The 21891-nt window shown below is 47.5% G+C and overlaps 1 protein-coding gene across 1 annotated transcript in view; it reads right to left on the bottom strand.

The window, feature by feature from the left end:
- Positions 1-13069: 13069 nt before the first annotated feature.
- SGIP1 (SH3GL interacting endocytic adaptor 1) overlaps positions 13070-21891 on the bottom strand; it is a 104181-nt gene continuing 95359 nt past the window's right edge. Inside the window, exons 23-26 of the mRNA XM_040407521.1 lie at positions 19999-20063; positions 19065-19229; positions 16877-17602; positions 13070-13428 (exon numbers count right to left, since the gene is read on the bottom strand). Coding sequence (XP_040263455.1) covers positions 17580-17602; positions 19065-19229; positions 19999-20063 — 253 coding nt within the window. The 3' untranslated portion in view covers positions 13070-13428; positions 16877-17579. The remainder of the gene's footprint in view (positions 13429-16876; positions 17603-19064; positions 19230-19998; positions 20064-21891) is intronic.

A 21891-nucleotide genomic window follows, 5' to 3' on the forward strand; every position in this document is an offset into this window, starting at 1 on the left:
ACTGTTTAAGGCATACTGTGATACAATTGACTATAGAGAGATATTCCCACTTGTCTCTAGGTCTTGCCGCCTGAGGCAATCGCCTCACCTGGCCTCATTGGTGATGCTGCACCCCTGTCTCTATTAACTCATAGATAACTAGAAACACAGAAAAAACAATTAGCACCAGGAATGTGCACGGCGCCTGCACTGCTCAGACTGGACAGACTGGCTACCCGAGGGAATGTAACACCAGAGCGGTCGGTTTCTTAGATACCCACAATACCGCCAACAAGCGAGACGGGTTGGTTAGAAATTCATCCTTCAATTTCTGAGGTAGCTACAATGTATCTCACAGCAAAACGACCTGTGATATCACGTGATAATAATAAATGTGATCAGAAAGAACATGCATTCTGCCGCTTTTGCATCAATTGTGCTGCTGCGAGATTCCCCCAGTTGTGTGAACTCTCTCCTGTGAAACGCGTCATGTTTTGTTGTAAAAAGTTTCTGCGACTGAAAATCAGCTCCATCTGAATGGGGTTGTTTCGGCGGCAAGCACACGGAGTTGCAGAAATTTTCTACAGCAAAATCGCGTCGGCACCCTTAGGCTGTAATATAGTAATATATGGGCGTTATATCCATTCTGTGGCTCAGTGTATTCCTATGGGACACAGTCCTGGAGCATCCAGCTAAGGCTAGTTTCACACTTGCGGCAGGACGGATCCGACATGCTGTTTAGCATGTCGGATCCGTCCTGTGGCTGTTCGCCGTGCCCCCGCTCCGTCCCCATTGACTATAATGGGGATGGGGGCGGAGCTCCGGCGCAGCACGGCAGTGCACGGAGAAAGCCGCCGGACTAAAAAACCTGACATGCAGTAATTTTAGTCCGGCGGCCTTAAGCCGTGCACCGCCGTGCTGCGCCGGAGCTCCGCCCCCATCCCCATTATAGTCAATGGGGACGGAGCGGCGGCCCGGGGGCACGGCGAAACAGCCGCAGGACGGATCCGACATGGTGAACAGCCTGTCGGATCCGTCCTGCCGCAAGTGTGAAAATACCCTTACCAGCAATTCCATAACCTCTAATGCACAGTGGTGCACATACCATAGAGGCAGATTATGCAACTCCCCTGGGAGAAGGCGGACTACTACTCATGTTCCAGACATCAATTTACTGCATTTTCCATCAGTTTTCACTAATAAATAGAATTTTTACAGCTTTTATTCAAGTCAATGTAACTGTATTCATTCCCATGCACTGAGCTCCCCCTAGAGGCGACTGCAGGCAGACAGTTTTATAATACACTGTGTGAGGGGGAAGCAGGAGATTTATCAAAGTATTTACTCCAAAAGAAATATGGTGGTCAGAATAAGTGCCATAGTTATGAAGAAGCAGCCGACGAGAGGGCGCGACTTCCTCCTTCAGACTAAGAATTACAGCAAAAAAGCCGGTCATCCATGTCCTCCTGTTCCACTGTTTCTGACATAGAAGTCGGAAGTGGGAGGGTGATTATTATTTATTACAATTTTTATGAATTAAAAAGGTCTTCAATTTAAAGGGTTTCTGTCACCCCATTAAACCTTTTTTTTTTTGTCTTTAATAATAATCCCTATAGTGCGATCTCATGATACATAATCAAATTAATAATTTTGGTTCAGTAGATTTAGCTAAAAAACGATTTTTAAAATATGCTAATTACCTTGCTACCAGCAAGTAGGGCGGCTACTTGCTGGTAGCAGCCGCATCCTCCGATGGTAATGACGCCCCCTCGGCATGCTGATTGACAGGGCCAGGGAAGGGAATCCTTCTCTGCTGGCGCTGTTAGAATTTGAAATCACGCGCCTGCGCCGTACCTGGCTTCAATCGGCGCAGGCGCACTGAGAGGCGGCCGCTCTGCTCGACCGCTCCATCCTCAATGCGCCTGCGTCGATGACATCATCGCATACACCCGGAAGAGATCGCACTATAGGGATTATTATTAAAGAAAAAAAAAAAAAGGTTTAATGGGGTGACAGAACCCCTTTAATATACAAAATTGTAAATTCAATAGAAATTTGGGAGTCACATTTTGACACATGTGAACTGGGAAGTTGGGGTAGGTAGTATTCTGCTGAGGTAGAGTTCTGCTGACTGGTATCTGATGTGCCTGGGGTAGTCGGGTGAGGTAGAGTTCTGCTGACTGGTATCTGATGTGCCTGTGGTAGTCGGTTGAGGTAGAGTTCTGCTGACTGGTATCTGATGTGCCTGTGGTAGTCGGTTGAGGTAGAGTTCTGCTGACTGGTATCTGATGTGCCTGGGGTAGTCGGGTGAGGTAGAGTTCTGCTGACTGGTATCTGATATGCCTGGGGTAGTCGGGTGAGGTAGAGTTCTGCTGACTGGTATCTGATGTGCCTGGGGGGGGTGGGGGGGGTCGGGTGGGGTGGAGTTCTGCTGACTGGTATCTGATGTGCCTGGGGTAGTCGGGTGAGGTAGAGTTCTGCTGACTGGTATCTGATATGCCTGGGGTAGTCGGGTGAGGTAGAGTTCTGCTGACTGGTATCTGATGTGCCTGGGGGGGGGTCGGGTGAGGTAGAGTTCTGCTGACTGGTATCTGATATGCCTGGGGTAGTCGGGTGAGGTAGAGTTCTGCTGACTGGTATCTGATGTGCCTGTGGTAGTCGGGTGAGGTAGAGTTCTGCTGACTGGTATCTGATATGCCTGGGGTAGTCGGGTGAGGTAGAGTTCTGCTGACTGGTATCTGATATGCCTGGGGTAGTCGGGTGAGGTAGAGTTCTGCTGACTGGTATCTGATGTGCCTGGGGTAGTCGGGTGAGGTAGAGTTCTGCTGACTGGTATCTGATGTGCCTGTGGTAGTCGGGTGAGGTAGAGTTCTGCTGACTGGTATCTGATATGCCTGGGGTAGTCGGGTGAGGTAGAGTTCTGCTGACTGGTATCTGATGTGCCTGTGGTAGTCGGGTGAGGTAGAGTTCTGCTGACTGGTATCTGATGTGCCTGGGGGGGGGGGGGGGGGGTCGGGTGAGGTAGAGTTCTGCTGACTGGTATCTGATGTGCCTGTGGTAGTCGGTTGAGGTAGAGTTCTGCTGACTGGTATCTGATGTGCCTGGGGTAGTCGGGTGAGGTAGAGTTCTGCTGACTGGTATCTGATGTGCCTGGGGTAGTCGGGTGAGGTAGAGTTCTGCTGACTGGTATCTGATATGCCTGGGGTAGTCGGGTGAGGTAGAGTTCTGCTGACTGGTATCTGATATGCCTGGGGTAGTCGGGTGAGGTAGAGTTCTGCTGACTGGTATCTGATGTGCCTGGGGGGGGGGGGGGGGGGGGTCGGGTGAGGTAGAGTTCTGCTGACTGGTATCTGATGTGCCTGGGGGGGGGTGTCGGGTGAGGTAGAGTTCTGCTGACTGGTATCTGATGTGCCTGTGGTAGTCGGGTGAGGTAGAGTTCTGCTGACTGGTATCTGATGTGCCTGGGGGGGGGGGGGGGGGGTCGGGTGAGGTAGAGTTCTGCTGACTGGTATCTTTTTGTAGTTATTTGTCAGTCTGGAGATCATTGGGTACACACCACACAGAACTTGGGTTGCTACATTGTATCCATTATACATTTACACACCGGTTGCCATGGCAGCTCAGCATGTATCGTTGACAGTTATTACAATGGCACAGTTCATACATGATAAACTTTACACAGCGGAAACCTTACCTGCCGCCGCTCCGCCACGATCAGACCCCGGCCAGCGTTCTGTTGCCCCGGCAACCAAGCAGCCGACGAGAGGGCGGGACTTCCTCCTTCAGACTACGAATTACAGCAAGAAGCCGGCAGACTGACGGGGAAGCTGCGCTGACGTCATCCATGTCCTCCTGTTGCGGCAATTGACAGTCGGGTCCTAGTGCCGCCGGCTTTTATTAGCTGTAGAATGACACCTGGATTCTGCAGAGCTTATAGCTGATTTTTATTTTTTGCTGCATCCTAGGCTACAGAAGCACTGCACAATTTGCTGTGCAGTTCCCAGTCGTTCCTCAACCACATGCGACTTTTTCCTGTGTCAAATAGTTTATGTGCTGGAGAGGATGAGTCTGTAAACTAAGGATGCATAGGGACAATGGTCAGATATGAAAAATGGTTGGATTACAGTGGGCTCAATGTCCCCAAATGGGAATGAAACAAGGTGGCGGCGACCATTACAAAGAGCGTGACCTAGGTGTATTGTTTGCGACCGTTGGAAAGTGACCAATGACGACGTTAAGGTTACAGCTAAGTGTCGCTGCATGGTCCTAGCCTAAGGCAGGGAACGTGTGGCCATGTGGTATAAAATCGCAATGTTGTTACTGCTACATCACAACCGGCGATAATCAGCCAAAGGTTTAAAGGGCGTCTGTCAGCAGTTTTGTCCCTATGACACTGGCTGACCTGTTACATGTGCGCGTGGCAGCTGAAGGCATCTGTGTTGGTCCCATGTTCATATGTCCCCGCAGTACTGAGAAAAATTGTGTTATAATGTATGCAAATGAACCTCTCGGAGCAACGGGGGCGTTACCATTACACTTAGAGGCTCTGCACTTTGATTGACAGGACCAGGCGTGATAACGTTTTCACCGCCCGTACCTGTCAAAGTGCAGAGGCCAGAGACAGTTGCAGAGAGAGCAGAGCCTCTAGGTGTAACGGCAACGCCCCTGTTGCTCAGAGAGGCTCATTTGCATATATTAAAACAATCATTTTTCTCAGAAATGCAGGCACATACGCCTTGTCGTTTCATAGCAGCTGGAGTGCCGAAGTTTGCAGATCCCTGGGATAACTCATCAATATCCTGAACCCGGAAAAACCCTTTAACCCCGCTGAGAGTTGTAGTTGTTTTGCAACAGCTGGAGGGCCGCAGGTTGAGCATGCCTGCTTTAGGCCAAGTGCCAGCTACCTCTGGCACTCCAGCTGTTGAGACAGTACAACTCCCAGAATGCATGTTGCTCGGCTGCCTACAGAAGTCAGTAAATATGCTGGGAGCTGGAGCTTGCTGATCACTGCTCTATGCACACATTTGAACCTTCTGTTGGGTGTACAGTCGTGGCCAAAAGTTTTGAGAATGACACAAATATTAGTTTTCACAAAGTTTGCTGCTAAACTGCTTTTAGATCTTTGTTTCAGTTGTTTCTGTGATGTAGTGAAATATAATTACACGCACTTCATACCTTTCAAAGGCTTTTATCGACAATTACATGACATTTATGCAAAGAGTCAGTATTTGCAGTGTTGGCCCTTCTTTTTCAGGACCTCTGCAATCCGACTAGGCATGCTCTCAATCAACTTCTGGGCCAATTCCTGACTGATAGCAACCCATTCTTTCATCATCACTTCTTGGAGTTTGTCAGAATTAGTGGGTTTTTGTTTGTCCACCCGCCTCTTGAGGATTGACCACAAGTTCTCAATGGGATTAAGATCTGGGGAGTTTCCAGGCCATGGACCCAAAATGTCAACGTTTTGGTCCCCGAGCCACTTAGTTATCACTTTTGCCTTATGGCACGGTGCTCCATCGTGCTGGAAAATGCATTGTTCTTCACCAAACTGTTGTTGGATTGTTGGAAGAAGTTGCTGTCGGAGGGTGTTTTGGTGCCATTCTTTATTCATGGCTGTGTTTTTGGGCAAAATTGTGAGTGAGCCCACTCCCTTGGATGAGAAGCAACCCCACACATGAATGGTCTCAGGATGCTTTACTGTTGGCCTGACACAGGACTGATGGTAGCGCTCACCTTTTCTTCTCCGGACAAGCCTTTTTCCAGATGCCCCAAACAATCGGAAAGAGGCTTCATCGGAGAATATGACTTTGCCCCAGTCCTGAGCAGTCCATTCACCATACTTTCTGCAGAAGATCAATCTGTCCCTGATGTTTTTTTTGGAGAGAAGTGGCTTCTTTGCTGCCCTTCTTGACACCAGGCCATCTTCCAAAAGTCTTCGCCTCACTGTGCGTGCAGATGCGCTCACACCTGCCTGCTGCCATTCCTGAGCAAGCTCTGCACTGGTGGCACTCCGATCCCGCAGCTGAATCCTCTTTAGGAGACGATCCTGGTGCTTGCTGGACTTTCTTGGACGCCCTGAAGCCTTCTCAACAAGAATTGAACCTCTTTCCTTGAAGTTCTTGATGATCCTATAAATTGTTGATTGAGGTGCAATCTTAGTAGCCACAATATCCTTGCCTGTGAAGCCATTTTTATGCAACGCAATGATGGCTGCACGCGTTTCTTTGCAGGTCACCATGGTTAACAATGGAAGAACAATGATTTCAAGCATCACCCTCCTTTTAACATGTCAAGTCTGCCATTTTAACCCAATCAGCCTGACATAATGATCTCCAGCCTTGTGCTCGTCAACATTCTCACCTGAGTTAACAAGGCGATTACTGAAATGATCTCAGCAGGTCCTTTAATGACAGCAATGAAATGCAGTGGAAAGGTTTTTTTGGGATTAAGTTAATTTTCATGGCAAAGAAGGACTATGCAATTCATCTGATCACTCTTCATAACATTCTGGAGTATATGCAAATTGCTATTATAAAAACTTAAGCAGCAACTTTTCCAATATTTATGTAATTCTCAAAACTTTTGGCCACGACTGTACAGTACAGACCAAAAGTTTGGACACACCTTCTCATTCAAAGAGTTTTCTTTATTTTCATGACTATGAAGGCATCAAAACTATGAATTAACACATGTGGAATTATATACATAACAAACAAGTGTGAAACTGAAAATGTCATATTCTAGGTTCTTCAAAGTAGCCACCTTTTGCTTTGATTACTGCTTTGCACACTATTGGCATTCTCTTGATGAGCTTCAAGAGGTAGTCCCCTGAAATGGTCTTCCAACAGTCTTGAAGGAGTTCCCAGAGATGCTTAGCACTTGTTGGCCCTTTTGCCTTCACTCTGCGGTCCAGCTCACCCCAAACCATCTTGATTGGGTTCAGGTCCGGTGACTGTGGAGGCCAGGTGTCATGGTCTTACCTTCTTGCTGTTCTCCTTCGTTTGACATGTGCTGGCGGCCATCTTGGTTTCTGGGTTTCTTGTAGCCTTCCACCCTGCGGCTCCTCCTTCCCACTGGGAGGAGCTGGATGCCTAGCTCATATATATAGGAGGTCTGTGGCTTCAGTTCCTTGCTTGGTCCTCCTGTGTTCACATGCTTCTAAGACTGCTGCTGCTTCTGGTTCCTGATCCTGGTTTCGTCTGACTACCCTGCTGGTTCCTGATCCTGGCTTCGTCTGACTACCCTGCTGGTTCCTGATCCTGGCTTCGTCTGACTACCCTTCTGGTTCCTGATCTCTGGCCTCTCAAAGACTCTGCTTCGGTTTCACCATTCGTTTGGACTTTTGCTTTACAGCTTTATTTTCAATAAAGCCTTCTTATTTTCACTTATCTCTTGTTGTACGTCTGGTTCATGGTTCCGTGACATTAGGACCAAGCCATGAGTTCTGACGGTACAGGGCCATCCTCGCTACCCATGCTGGTTGCCAGACTTGATCAGCAGGATCACCTGTTGGGTCGGTTCGCTGTGGCGTTGCAAACCCTGCTTGAACGCACGGCTCATTTCGCTCCCATTGCCGATGGGTCGGTTGTCGCTCCTACTGCCGCTCCGGTTGTTGCGCCAGAGTCTACCCCGACACCTGTTGTTGCGCCTGCGGTGTTTCGGGGTATGACCGGTTCTGCCCCTCTTCCACAGCGCTTTGGGGGAGAGCCAACTCAGTGCCGAGGTTTCCTTAACCAGGTGGGCATTTATTTTGAGTTGCTGCCACATGCCTTTCCTACTGAGAGATCAAAGGTGGGCTTCTTGATCTCGCTGCTCTCGGACAAGGCCTTGGCCAGCCCTTTATGGGAGAACAACAATCCGGTGGTTGCCGAGTTTTCCGGTTTTGTTGCTTCTCTCCGGAAGGTATTCGATGTGCCGGCTCGTGCTGCCTCTGCTGCGAAGCTCCTTATGTCCATCAGACAGGGTTCACGATCCGTAGCTGAATACGCCATTGAGTTTCGTACCCTGGCAGCAGAGGTGGGCTGGAATAATGAGGCTCTGGTCGCTGCTTTCTCTCATGGTCTCTCGGATGCCTTGAAGGATGAGATTGCAGCTAAGGACCTACCAGTGGAGCTCGAGTCTCTTATTTCTTTCCTGATTTTGATTGACACCAGACTCAGGGAGAGACCTTCCTTTAAGGAGAGCCTGCGGAGGTCTTCTAACAGATTGGCGCCTACGTTTGCTGTCCCACCCGTGCCTCCCTCTCCTCCCACGCCTCCTGGGGATGACTTGTCTGGGGGTGAACCCATGCAGCTGGGGTTTGCTCGCCTGTCCGAGGGGGAGAGGGTACTCCGGAGACGCGAGGGTCGATGCATGTACTGTGGTCTCGGTGGGCATTTTCGGTTGGCATGTCCGAACCGTCCGGGAAACGCTCGTACCTGAGATCCTGTCGGGGGCAGATCTTGGGTGGAGTCTCCTCGTCCCCGGTTTCCCGTGTTGACAAACCACTGATCACTGTTGTCCTCTCCTGGGTCGGGGGCTCGGTGACGACCCAGGCGTTGGTGGACTCGGGTGCTGGTGGTTTGTTCATTGATAGTGTGTTCGCTGCCGCCAATTCCATTCCTCTGCAGGCTCGAGGTTCCCCACTGGCTCTTGAGGCGATAGACGGCAGACCCCTTCTGTCGTCACACGTGACTCATGAGACCCTTCCAGTGGGGATAGCCATTGGTGCCGTTCACAGAGAGTCGGTCTGTCTCCAGGTTATTTCGTCTCCACACTACTCGGTGGTCTTGGGGTACCCCTGGCTCCAGAAGCATAATCCGACTTTCGATTGGAGATCGGCCGAGATCCTCTCTTGGTCACCGCAGTGTGGGACTAGTTGCATCCATGGGTCTGTCAAGTTGCTGTGTACTTCCTCGGACTCTCTGTTGCCTCCTGAATACGAGGAGTACCGGGATGTATTCGATAAGGTGCGCGCGGTTGCCCTACCTCCGCACCGCCCATACGATTGTGCCATAGAGTTACAACCTGGTGCCGTTCCTCCTCGTGGCAAGGTCTATCCACTGTCGGTAGCGGAGAATGAGGCCATGGAGGAGTACGTGAGGGAGGCGCTTTCACGCGGACACATTCGCAAATCCTCGTCCCCGGCAGGGGCTGGATTTTTCTTTGTGAAAAAGAAGGGCAGTGAGTTGAGGCCTTGCATCGATTACAGGGGTCTCAATCGCATCACGATCAAGAACGCTTACCCGATACCCTTGATTTCCGAGCTGTTCGATCGCCTTAAAGGGGCCACGGTCTTTACCAAACTCGACCTGAGGGCGGCATATAACCTGGTAAGGATCAAGGCGGGCGATGAGTGGAAGACCGCGTTTAACACCAGGACCGGTCATTATGAATCCTTGGTTATGCCCTTTGGGTTGTGCAATGCGCCCGCAGTCTTTCAGGAATTCATCAACGATGTTTTCCGTGACCTGTTGCAGCAGTGTGTGGTGGTCTATTTGGATGACATCTTGGTATATTCTGAATCCATGGAGGCCCACATTCTGATGTCAGACGAGTGTTGCAACGGTTACGAGAGAACAAGCTGTTCGGTAAGCTTGAGAAATGCGAATTTCACCGATCCCAGGTAACCTTCTTAGGTTACATCATTTCCGCTGAGGGGTTCTCCATGGATCCTGAGAAGGTTTCGGCTGTCTTACAGTGGCCCCAGCCCAGTGGTCTTCGTTCCCTGCAGCGCTTTTTGGGCTTCGCCAATTATTATCGGAAGTTCATCAGGGACTTTTCCATGCTGGCCAAGCCTCTCACGGATCTGACCAGGAAGGGCAGTAATTCCCAGGTCTGGCCGCTCGAGGCCATCCGAGCTTTTGAGGCCCTAAAGTCCGCTTTTGTGTCGGCTCCGATTCTGTCGCATCCCAACCCTGGGTTGCCCTTTGTCCTCGAGGTGGACACGTCTGAGACGGGAGTAGGCGCCCTTCTGTCTCAGCGTAGAACACCAGAGGGTCCTCTGCTTCCTTGTGGGTTTTACTCCCGGAAACTGTCTTCCGCGGAGTGCAACTATCAGATTGGTGACAGGGAGTTATTGGCCATCGTGCAGGCCCTTAAAGAATGGAGGCACTTGCTCGAGGGTTCGGTGGTTCCGGTTCTCATCCTGACGGACCATAAGAATCTGACCTACCTTTCTGAGGCTAAGAGATTGACACCACGTCAGGCCAGATGGGCTCTGTTCTTGTCACGTTTTAATTACGTGGTCTCCTACCTACCCGGTTCCAAGAACATCAGGGCGGATGCCCTATCACGGCAGTACTCCGAGCTGTCCAGGGAGGAGTCGATTCCGACTTCGGTCATACCTCCGAATCAGATCCTGGCCGCCATTCGCACCAGCCTGACCTCTCCTCTGGGTGAGCAGATTTTGGCGGCTCAATCTGGTGCTCCCTCTGGGAGACCCAACGGCAGATGTTTTTGTGCCTGAGGAGTTGCGCACTCGGTTGTTGCGAACCTACCATAACTCCAAGACCGCGGGGCATCCTGGAAAGAATCAGCTGTCCTTGGCTGTTTCACGTCTGTTCTGGTGGCCTTCCCTACGTTCCGACATCGCCGCATATGTAGCGGCATGCTCCGTTTGTGCCCAGAGTAAGTCCCCTCGGCACCTTCCGTTGGGCCTTCTGCAACCCATAGCCACCGGGGAGCGCCCATGGTCACACCTGGGGATGGATTTCATTGTGGACCTCCCTGCATCCCGAGGCCATACGGTCATTCTCATGATTGTGGATCGGTTTTCCAAAATGTGCCACTGTGTTCCTCTCAAGAAGTTACCCTCTGCACAAGAGTTGGCCACGATTTTTGCCAGGGAGGTCTTCCGGTTGCACGGTTTGCCCAAGGAGATTGTGTCGGATCGGGGGAGTCAGTTTGTGTCCAGGTTCTGGCGCGCCTTTTGCTCCCAGTTGGGGATTCATCTCTCCTTCTCCTCGGCCTACCACCCTCAGTCCAATGGGGCCGCAGAACGATCCAATCAGGCCTTGGAGCAATTCCTTCGTTGCTATGTCTCCGATCACCAAGACAATTGGGTTGACCTTCTGCCTTGGGCTGAGTTTGCCAGGAACACGGCGGTGAACTCTTCCTCTGGGACGTCTCCCTTCATGGCCAATTATGGGTTCCAACCTGCCGTGTTACCGGAGGTATTCTCTCCCCAGGATATTCCGGCGGTGGAGGATCACCTTTCCGTCCTACGTGCTTCTTGGGTACAGATCCAGAAGTCCCTTGAGGCCTCTGCGCAGCGCCAGAGACTCCAGGCTGATCGCAGACGAGCGCCTGCTCCTTCCTACCAGGTCAGAGACCGTGTATGGTTGTCCACCCGCAACCTCAACCTTCGAGTGCCCACTCCCAAGCTGGCGCCTCGCTTTGTTGGTCCCTTCCGAGTGCTTCGCAGGGTAAACCCGGTAGCCTATGCCCTTGCGCTTCCTCCTGGCATGCGGATCTCTAACGTGTTTCATGTCTCCCTGTTGAAGCCACTGGTGTGTAATCGTTTCACTTCCTCGGCCTCGTCCGGTCCGAGTGGGCAATCATGAGGAGTATGAGGTGAGCAATATCCTGGACTCACGCCTGGTCCGCGGTCGGGTGCAGTTTTTGGTCCATTGGCGTGGTTATGGTCCAGAGGAGCGTTCCTGGGTTCCCTCCGCAGATGTCCATGCTCCTGCCTTGCTCCGAGCCTTCCACGCACGCTTCCCTCAGAAACCGTTTTTTGCTCCGCGGAGGAGGGGCCCTTGAGGGGAGGTACTGTCATGGTCTTACCTTCTTGCTGTTCTCCTTCGTTTGACATGTGCTGGCGGCCATCTTGGTTTCTGGGTTTCTTGTAGCCTTCCACCCTGCGGCTCCTCCTTCCCACTGGGAGGAGCTGGATGCCTAGCTCATATATATAGGAGGTCTGTGGCTTCAGTTCCTTGCTTGGTCCTCCTGTGTTCACATGCTTCTAAGACTGCTGCTGCTTCTGGTTCCTGATCCTGGTTTCGTCTGACTACCCTGCTGGTTCCTGATCCTGGCTTCGTCTGACTACCCTTCTGGTTCCTGATCTCTGGCCTCTCAAAGACTCTGCTTCGGTTTCACCATTCGTTTGGACTTTTGCTTTACAGCTTTATTTTCAATAAAGCCTTCTTATTTTCACTTATCTCTTGTTGTACGTCTGGTTCATGGTTCCGTGACACCAGGTCATCTGGCGCAGCACCCCATCACTCTCCTTCATGGTCAAATAGCCCTTACTTTCAAAGTTTTCCCAATTTTTCAGCTGACTGACTGACCTTCATTTCTTAAAGTAATGATGGCCACTCGTTTTTCTTTACTTAGCTGCTTTTTTCTTGCCATAATACAAATTCTAACAGTCTATTCAGTAGGACTATCAGCTGTGTATCCACCTGACTTCTCCTCAACGCAACTGATGGTCCCAACCCCATTTATAAGGCAAGAAATCCCACTTATTAAACCTGACAGGGCACACCTGTGAAGTGAAAACCATTTCAGGGGACTACCTCTTGAAGCTCATCAAGAGAATGCCAAGAGTGTGCAAAGCAGTAATCAAAGCAAAAGGTGGCTACTTTGAAGAACCTAGAATATGACATATTTTCAGTTGTTTCACACTTGTTTGTTATGTATATAATTCCACATGTGTTAATTCATAGTTTTGATGCCTTCAGTGTGAATCTACAATTTTCATAGTCCTGAAAATAAAGAAAACTCTTTGAATGAGAAGGTGTGTCCATACTTTTGGTCTGTACTGTATATGCTCCACTCCTCATGTTCATAGGGGACAGAAGGCATACAGTAGAATACATCGCCCGCAGGGTACAATTAGAATTTATAGGGCCCCCTCACAATAGCAGAAAGCTCCCATCTTGGTTTTCCCAAAATACGTCAGGCCTGAGCCTCATAACTGCTAAGGTTGCTGCACCCATGATAACCATACATGCTCCTAAAAAGCACAATAACTGTGTGTGGCAGGGACATCATAATGCACAAGACTTTATCCCTTTAGTTAGACTCACCAGATGCTGCGATCAAGTCAGCCAAATAATGTGCAGTAAACCAGATTATTATTATTTTTTAATAAAATAATTGGGGTGCATTAAATGACAGCATCTCAAGCATGAAACTCAGCAAACAGGGAGACCTCACAGAAAACATTACAACGGCGAATTTACCGAAAATGGTACCAAACAGGTGGAAACAAAGGTCTCTTCTCGCAGCCTCTAGGAAGAGATAAATGATGGTAAGAAAAGTATACCTGGCTGATATCTGTCACTCAGTGTCTGACATATGCCCCAATATAATGATGTTTTAAAGGCAAATCAACACGTTTTTATTTCCGCAACCCCTCCTGCGATCCTGTATGGGGTTTCCAAGTCGCCCTCAAAACTAGGACGGCTCCAAAATTCTTCTGGTTAGAGGAGTCAAAGCGGAACAAAATAATTGGAAAGTCTAATGCTGAAATAAAAAATAAAAAAGGTATAAAAAGGATAAGCAATGTCGTACAGATGCTTTCCTCTAAAAGTTAGTAATTTTGTGCGTTTAACATATAAATCACCTCCTAGGGGTACTGCCTACCCATTATTTATTTTATTTGGTGTTGGCCACTCTATTCCAGGGGCTATGACTTCAGTCTCATTCATGTAAATTGGGGTAAACTACAATTACCAGACAGCTCATAGACAGGCGTGACATCCATTCTGGAAAAAAGGCAAATCCCCCTAACTCTGGATAACCCCTTTAACTGGAGTCCACCATACTTTACACTTTGGCTCTGCTTGTTCAGACTGACTGGAGTATATAAGCACAAGCCTACCTCAGACACTGCACTAACCAAAGAACAGTATTAGTTTTGCCTTGGGTGTTGCCATTTTGCCGCAGTGCAGCCTCTAGTACCTGCGGCTCTCCAGCTGTTGTAAAACTACAACTCCCACCATGCCCTGCTGTAGGCTGATAGCTGTAGACTGTCCGGGCATGATGGGAGCTGTAGTTTTGCAACATCTGGAGAGCCTCAGGTTGGCCATCCCAGCTCTAGTAGATGGTTGGGCATACGATCTGCTGTCTCCTCGCACACATTGTGCATAAAAGTGATCTGATTGTTTGCTTTGGACAACAACTCAAATGCAGAGGGCCCGTTTTGCTATACACAATGCAACAAAAATGATCACTGACTATTAGAAACAAATGCATCCTTGTATAAAATCCCTATTATATAGAACGTACACAGACCAGCTTTTATCTGGATGATGGGCCTGTGACTGCCCTGTGGTGATGGCCATTTTAGGGATCATCAGGCCATTGCACTGCGTCGAGTGGCTCAACAATCGTATGTACGCAAGACTGACATGCAACTTCTTTTCCTCTATACATTAAGATTTGCAAACTTTTATGCAACGGTCATGCAACAAAATTAAAAACTTCTAAGGAAAGATAAGAAAATGAATGTTCAAGTCTGTGTGCAACCCCAGCTCCAAGCCTGGATCACACAATACATTTGTCGAGGTTTGTATTTTACACATAAAACATAGCACCAGCCAGATGTTGCAGGTAACCTAGTTCTCATCCTCACAGTGTGGTATATACATGGAGTCATATTCCCGCATCCCCCCCCCCCCCCCCCCCCCCGAAAAACTGTAAAACGGAATGCTATTGCAACAAAAAGCATATTAATTGGTGTGTTTATGAACCACATGCAATGTTAGAGGGGTTGTCTTATGGTGCGATATATGGAGATCATAGAAGTGGTTTTTCCAGAAAAAGTAAAAAAAACAAAAAATAAAATGAATGCTGCTCTGAAACTCCAGTTCTTGCGGACTCAAGCTGTCCATGTTTACAGGAAGTCCATTCATCTGAATGGCAGGCATACAAAGCTGGTCATAAACATAAGATAGCTGTCAGCCGATGGCCAAGTCTCCCGACCACCTCTTGTGGTTGCATATCTTTCCGAGAACAAAAGGATTGGGCATATTGAAATCCAACTGCCCAATCTTTATCTCCTCAACATCTGCCATTGCCGGAGTCTTAAAAGACCACATACCAGGTTGGCTGGTTACGCTGAAATCGGCACGTTAAGCCTAGATATATATAATGTGTATGGCTCGCAAATAAGCGAGTTGGAGCACCACAGGGTGGGGCTGAATCATTGGAGCACTGCTTTTGTTTCACCCCAGTGCTCTGCACACTGTCTCCTCCCCTTGACTGACAGGGCTAGACATCTGCATTATGAGGGCAGAGCTGTGTCCTAGCATGTACATACCATATACACTATGTACTGTTGCCTTACCATGAGGAGAGTGGATTTCTATATTTAGAAAGCTAATATACATATTATTGCTTTCTTCACAGGCCCAATATATGGGTATAAAGACACCAGTAAGATGTATTAGCCTTCGAAGTATAGAAAAACCACAGTCCCCAATGTGATGTAGCCTGAAGGTAAGTGGTCAACCTAGTCTGTAGCGATCTCCTTCATTTAACCCATAATAAAAATCTATAGCCTTATCATATTGAGAATAATGTTTTTTATGCTTAGAAAGCAAATACATATTGCTGGTTTCTGTATAATCATATATTGTGCCTGTGAATAAACCAGTAATATGTTTTAAGTTTCTAAGCATAAAAAAACACTATTCTCAATATAGTAAGGCTATTATAAGGCCCTTTATTATGGGTTAAATGAAAGAGAGAAAAGTAACAAAAAAATACATATACAAGTCTCTCCTGGGACTTGAACTTAAGGTCGCTACATGCAAGGTTTGACCACTTATCTCCAGGCTACAGCCTTACTACATAGAGCAAAATAGTTTTTTTATACTTAGAAAGCTAACACATATTACTGGCTTCTTTATAACCATATACGGTGCTTATAAATAAATCAGTAATATGTATATTAGCTTCCTAAACATAGAAATACACTCTTCTTACTATGGAAAGGCTACAGTACGTAGTGCATACGCTAGGACACAGCTCTGCCCACAGCATGCTGATGTCTAGTCCTGTCAATCAAGGGGAGAGGGGGTGTAACAAAAACAGTGCTTCAAGAATTAAGCTCCACCCTCTAGTGCTCTAACTTGATCATTTGCTTATGAATAAACATGTAGATATTTCTGCAGCTGCTTAGCATATAGACAAAAGAAAGGTATAGTTTTAATCAGGATGATGAGCCCTAACTGGCAGTATGCCTGGATTAATAGGGTTGATCATGCTGACAGAGGCTCTTTAAGACTATCTTTCCGATCCAGCTTCCCCCAGAAAAAAAAAACAGCTATTTGCTAGGTGTGCCAGACCCCTGACCCATAATGATCGCCTAATTGGAATAGCAGCAAAAAGCTTAATTGGGGATGTCTATAATGAAACAACCCTTTAATCTTGATATTAGATCAGATGTAATGGATAAGTAGAAACCAGTGGCATTAGTTAGAGCTCATTCAGACGGCCGTATGCTGCCCGTAAAAATGCGGATCCGTTTTTTTGCGGACAGTTCAGCATGTCCGCAAAAAAACAGATTGTATTCCGTTTTTTTGCTGACCCATAGACTTCAATGGGGCCATGTCCTGATTTTCCCTGACAAGTATAGGACATGTTTAATTTGTTTTGCTGAGCAGTGCAATGGAAGAAAAGGCCCCATAGAAGTGAATGGGTCAGGATCTAATCCGCAAAAAAAAAAAAACAGATCCGCATTTTTGTGGACAGCATACGGCCGTCTGAATGAGACCTTATGCTAAGGCAATGTGCCATGTCAGGACCTCCTACTGTGCTGCAATCTGATGAAAATGGCTTATTTAGATATATGTCCCACAATGCACTGCTGTTGGAATTATTAATAGAGACTCAGATCCATAAAAAACAGTTGCTTTAACGGCTCTTGATTTTGTATTCGAAAGCTTTATTGGTTTACTTGACAAACCTTGTTCTGTGTGTGGGTTTCTTGTTTTTGTTTTTTTGCTTTTTGATCCTGTGACACCCTTCTGACATTGTCATGCAAATGTCATGTCTAAATGATTTGCATGTTTGGAGACTGTTGTCATGTGCATAGACAAGGATTCAAGACATTGTTTAACCTTAGGCACCCCCTATCATAACTACTGATATAATACATTTCACTCTATATCAGTGGGCTGCAACCTGTGGCCCTCTAGCTGTTATGAAATCACAACTTCATGCTGGGAGTGATGGTTCCACAACAGCAGAAGGGCTATGGGTTGCAGACCGCTGTTTTATATATACACAAAAATCTCCTTATAAGCAGTGTGCCATTCAACAGTACTACTCAGTTGTTTTTATCTTTACATATATATATATATAACCGCTTAATTACATCCATTTATCAATGGTAAAATGTTGAAACGAGAGTCTAACTGCCAAAATACAGCCTTACTGAATTAGGTACAATTTACAAATACGATAATTACATTTTTTAAAACCATCAACAATGTTACACCTAGATATAAATACTGCAGGACAGGGCGACACGAAGGTTTCTCTGGAAAATGCTTGGGAAGAAGTTGACGCAACTTCCAGCAGAAATTTCCCACGCTCCAAGAAGAGTTCATGATCTTTAAAATTACAACTTGTTCGGGAACACTGCTCCTTGGGGGTGTAGTCCTCCATTAGACGTCAGCTAGGTACTTTCCTTTAAAAAAAAAAAAAAAAAAGAAAAAGAAAAAAAAAATCTGTAAATTTTGTTGACAGTTTTCCACTCTTTGCGGCCATAGAGAATTTATATGTACTCATGGTTAGTATGATTGAAGACACGGGTCCATCAAGAAGGGAGGGGATGTTGATGAAAGGATGAGGGAGGGATAGATCTGAGAACTTTGCTGCCCCTATTGACCCAGAAGAGGGGAAAAAAAAATAATGCCTGAACTAATCTGCCCTAAAAGAGAAAAATGTCCTTCCTGATTCCATGTGGTGATCAGACAGGATCAATGGGGGTTACAATTTTTTTTTGCAAAAGTAACCTTAGCAGTATTTATAATGACACAAATAATACACACTCTTATGCCAAATGCAGGTGTTGGGAGTCAGAGCTCCACCGGTCTTATATTGATGACCTATCCTAAGGACAGATCGTCAATATGAAAGTCCCAGAAAACCCTCATTCTGCCTTTAGGAAAGCTGGCTGAGAGGGGTGTCCTGCGCCACCAATGATTTTAATACTGGGAAGGGGGGGGAGGGGTTGGGCACACTGCGTCACCAATGATAATTAACCTTTAATACAGGAAGCGGGTGCCAGCAGCAAAATCACATAGCCGCACGCTGCCTCTGACAGGGAGGTGCGATCAGCGTCAGTTAACCCCTCAGGTGACGCAAATGAGGGGTTAACTGCCGCTGATCGCAGCTCCCTGTCAGAGGCAGGGTGCCGCCTATGTGATTCTGCTGCCGGCACCTGTATTTGTATTAAACGTTAACTTTCATTGGTGGCCACTCCCCCCCCCCCCCTCTTCCCAGTATTAACATCATTGGTGGCGCAGTGCGCCCGCCCCTATGCCGCCCCTCTCTCTTCTTACTGGCAGCAGCGGCACAGGGGTAAGGAAGAGAGTGACTCCTTCTCCCCTGTGCTGCTGAGGGAACATGGCGCGCGCTGACAGCAGCCTAGTATCGATAAATGTCAAATCCCGGTAACGTATCGATACCGGGACAAAAGTATTGATTATCGATATTTCGATACCAGCAACAACCCTAGTCTCTAGGTGTAACGGCAACACCTCTGTTGCTCCTAGAGGCTCATTTGCATATATTAAAACATCATTTTTCTCAGCAATATGGACACATATGAACATGGGACCAACACAGACGTCTTCAGCTGCCAAGTGCACATGTAACAGGTCAGCCAGTGTCATAGGTACAAAACTGCTGACAGATGCCCTTTAAGAAGCATAACCAATTTTTTTTTTTAGCATTCAGGATTCTGGGAAAACTGTCTGACCAGTCCAAGGGGAGCTGCACTGGTGACATACTGGCCAACCAGATTTTTCAGAAATATGCAAATGCTAAGATCAAAATAAAACTTCAGCTTTACATACAAATGACTTCAGATGAGTTTATAGGAATTTTGCATCACTGTATGCTTTTCTTTTAAATACATCACTTACCTGCTGCAAACCTCTTTTTCACAAGTGAGAACCTGTACCCTCCTCCTACAAGCTCGATGTCACATCCAGACAAAGTGCTTCCTTCGCTAGTGAACTGTACCGCTAAGGGCGCTGGTTTACTGGGGCCTTCTGACAGCTGGAACCTCGCGAGCAAAGAGCCAACACCTTAAAAAAAAAAAAAAAAAACACACAGGGATTGTTGAAAATAGGTTTTCCAAACCAAAAACCCCTTGAGGGCAGATGGATTCATTAAGTATCTAGTGCCCTCCCAAATACTAATGTTCCAGTTCCACCCAACGGCTACAGCTACAGCACTCAAAGGGAGCATCACTAAGCTTTCTCAGACTCCTTAATGGCTATGAATCAGGGGCGGCCTGGAAACTTAAAGTGTCCCCATTTTGTAGTTGGGTCCAAATTGATGGAAGGCAGGGCCAGCAATACAATATTGTGCATATTATACCACCCCAACAGAGCCAAATACCACAGTCCATCCCAAAATACTGCCAGCAGCACAAAATACATCCCCAAAAACTTACACTGGCCGACCGTGGGGAGGGCTCAGTCGGCCCCCTGGGAAATTTCCTGCAAAGTCTATGGCCAATCCGCCCCTGCTATGAATGTCATAACTAGGCAGACTTGTATTCAGGAGTCTGACAGAGCTGAGTGACAGTCCCTATAGGAGTGGTAATGGCAGCCATATTGCTTGTCAGCAGCTAGCGAGAGTGCTGTGATTCAGACCCCCACCAACCTGATAGAAATGGCCTACCATAAGTCCTGGAAAAGCCATTTAAGGCACACTCAGGTATCAACAAATACATTATGAAATAAAAAAAAAAAGGAAGCACAAAACATTAATAATAAGAAAAGTCAAAAATCCACAATGTAAACTGCTGAGATGTTAAAAAAAAAAGGCGTAAAAATGTCCTGAATTTACCTCCATTTTCTGATTTCTGGGAAATATCTGGAATTTTCCATAATATCCTCTGTTGTTCTGCATTCCTGAAATGGATAAAATCAGTCAGTGGCGCAGACATGCCTCGCAGCAGCCTTACTCTCCGCTAACCATCCGCAGGGCACTGGTAAGGATATTCTACATTGTCTTCAGGATTGGGACATTTAAACTTGTTGTAATGTCATTAATAAACTACGTGGGTTATTTACTTAATATGCCAAAGTTTGGTGTATTTTAGGCGCAGATGGCGGTGCAACAGTTAGTTGCGCCGCTATCCGCGACTTCGCCCCATTCACGCCAGGTCTAAATTTGTGGGCGGGGAGGGGCCGGTAGCCCATCTCATTCATAATTTTCTACGCCTGTTTAAGGGCTCTTTCACACTTGCGTTGTCCGGATCCGGCATGTACTCCACTTGCCGGAATTACACTCCGGATCCGGAAAAACGCAAGTGTACTGAAAGCATTTGAAGACGGAACCGTCTTCCAAATGCTTTCAGTGTTACTATGGCACCCAGGACGCTATTAAAGTCCTGGTTGCCATAGTAGGAGCGGGGAGCGGGGGAGCGGTATACTTACAGTCCGTGCGGCTCCCGGGGCGCTCCAGAATGACGTCAGAGCGCCCCATGCGCATGGATGACGTGTCCATGTGATCACATGATCCATGCGCTTGGGGCGCCCTGACGTCACTCTGGAGCGCCCGGGGAGCCACACGGACGGTAAGTACACTGCTCCCCCGCTCCCCGCTACACTTACCATGGCTGTCAGGACTTTAGCGTCCCGGCAGCCATGGTAACCACTCTGAAAAAGCTAAATGTCGGCTCCGGCAATGCGCCGAAACGACGTTTAGCTTAAGGCCGGATCCGGATCAATGCCTTCCAATGGGCATTAATTCCGGATCCGGCCTTGCGGCAAGTGTTCCGGATTTTTGGCCGGAGCAAAAAGCGCAGCATGCTGCGGTATTTTCTCCGGCCAACAAACGTTCCGTACCGGAACTGAAGACATCCTGATGCATCCTGAACGGATTACTCTCCATTCAGAATGCATTAGGATAATCCTGATCAGGATTCTTCCGGCATAGAGCCCCAACGACGGAACTCTATGCCGGAAGACAATAACGCAGGTGTGAAAGAGCCCTTAGATGTAGAAAATGGTCTAAATGTAAGACAGCTCGGAAGCGGTCTTACATTTGAAACTGGTGCTGGATGCGCCAAAGTTATGAAGAGGCCGGCACCTGTTCATAACTTCTACGGATCCACTGCCAGCGTTGGGCCTCTATTAAGACCAGCATCTAAATAATACCACATTTTCCAATCACTTCTTGCTGCTTGAAAGGTTTATCCACTTTGGAAAATCCCTTTTTGTTAGATTATCACAGGGTATCCTGCTGCCTGGACCCTCAGTTGTAATCTGTTGTGGAACTCGGCAGCAAATAATCTGTACTGCCCACTCCAAAAGGGGAAATTAAGCGTTACAGTTTCTGTTGAAAGCAATAGACTGTCCCTGTAATTCACAGATATGCCTGGTCCTTCATAGTAAGGGCTCAAGCACACGACTGCGATCGGTCCAGGAAACACAGTCCGCGTGTCTGTCGGATCTCCCGGGCCAACCGCGGCTCCTCTGAACTGAACTTACTGTATCTTATAGAAATCCAGAAAAATAAAAAAATAAAAAAATAAAAAAATGGAAAATCCGGAATAAATTCCACTTTTTGCACCCTTTTTGGATGTGCTGTCTCCATTTTTTTATTTTTCTGGATTTCTACAAGTTGCTTTACTGGGGGGTTTTTACCGCCCCTCCTGGAGACGAGCACCCGACGCATAACTTCTTGGGAGTGCTGTCCACCCATATTTTCTGCTTACTGTATCTTAGTGATTTA

Source organism: Bufo bufo, chromosome 9, assembly GCF_905171765.1.
Source record: "Bufo bufo chromosome 9, aBufBuf1.1, whole genome shotgun sequence".
In the NCBI taxonomy this organism is placed as follows: Eukaryota; Metazoa; Chordata; class Amphibia; order Anura; family Bufonidae; genus Bufo; species Bufo bufo.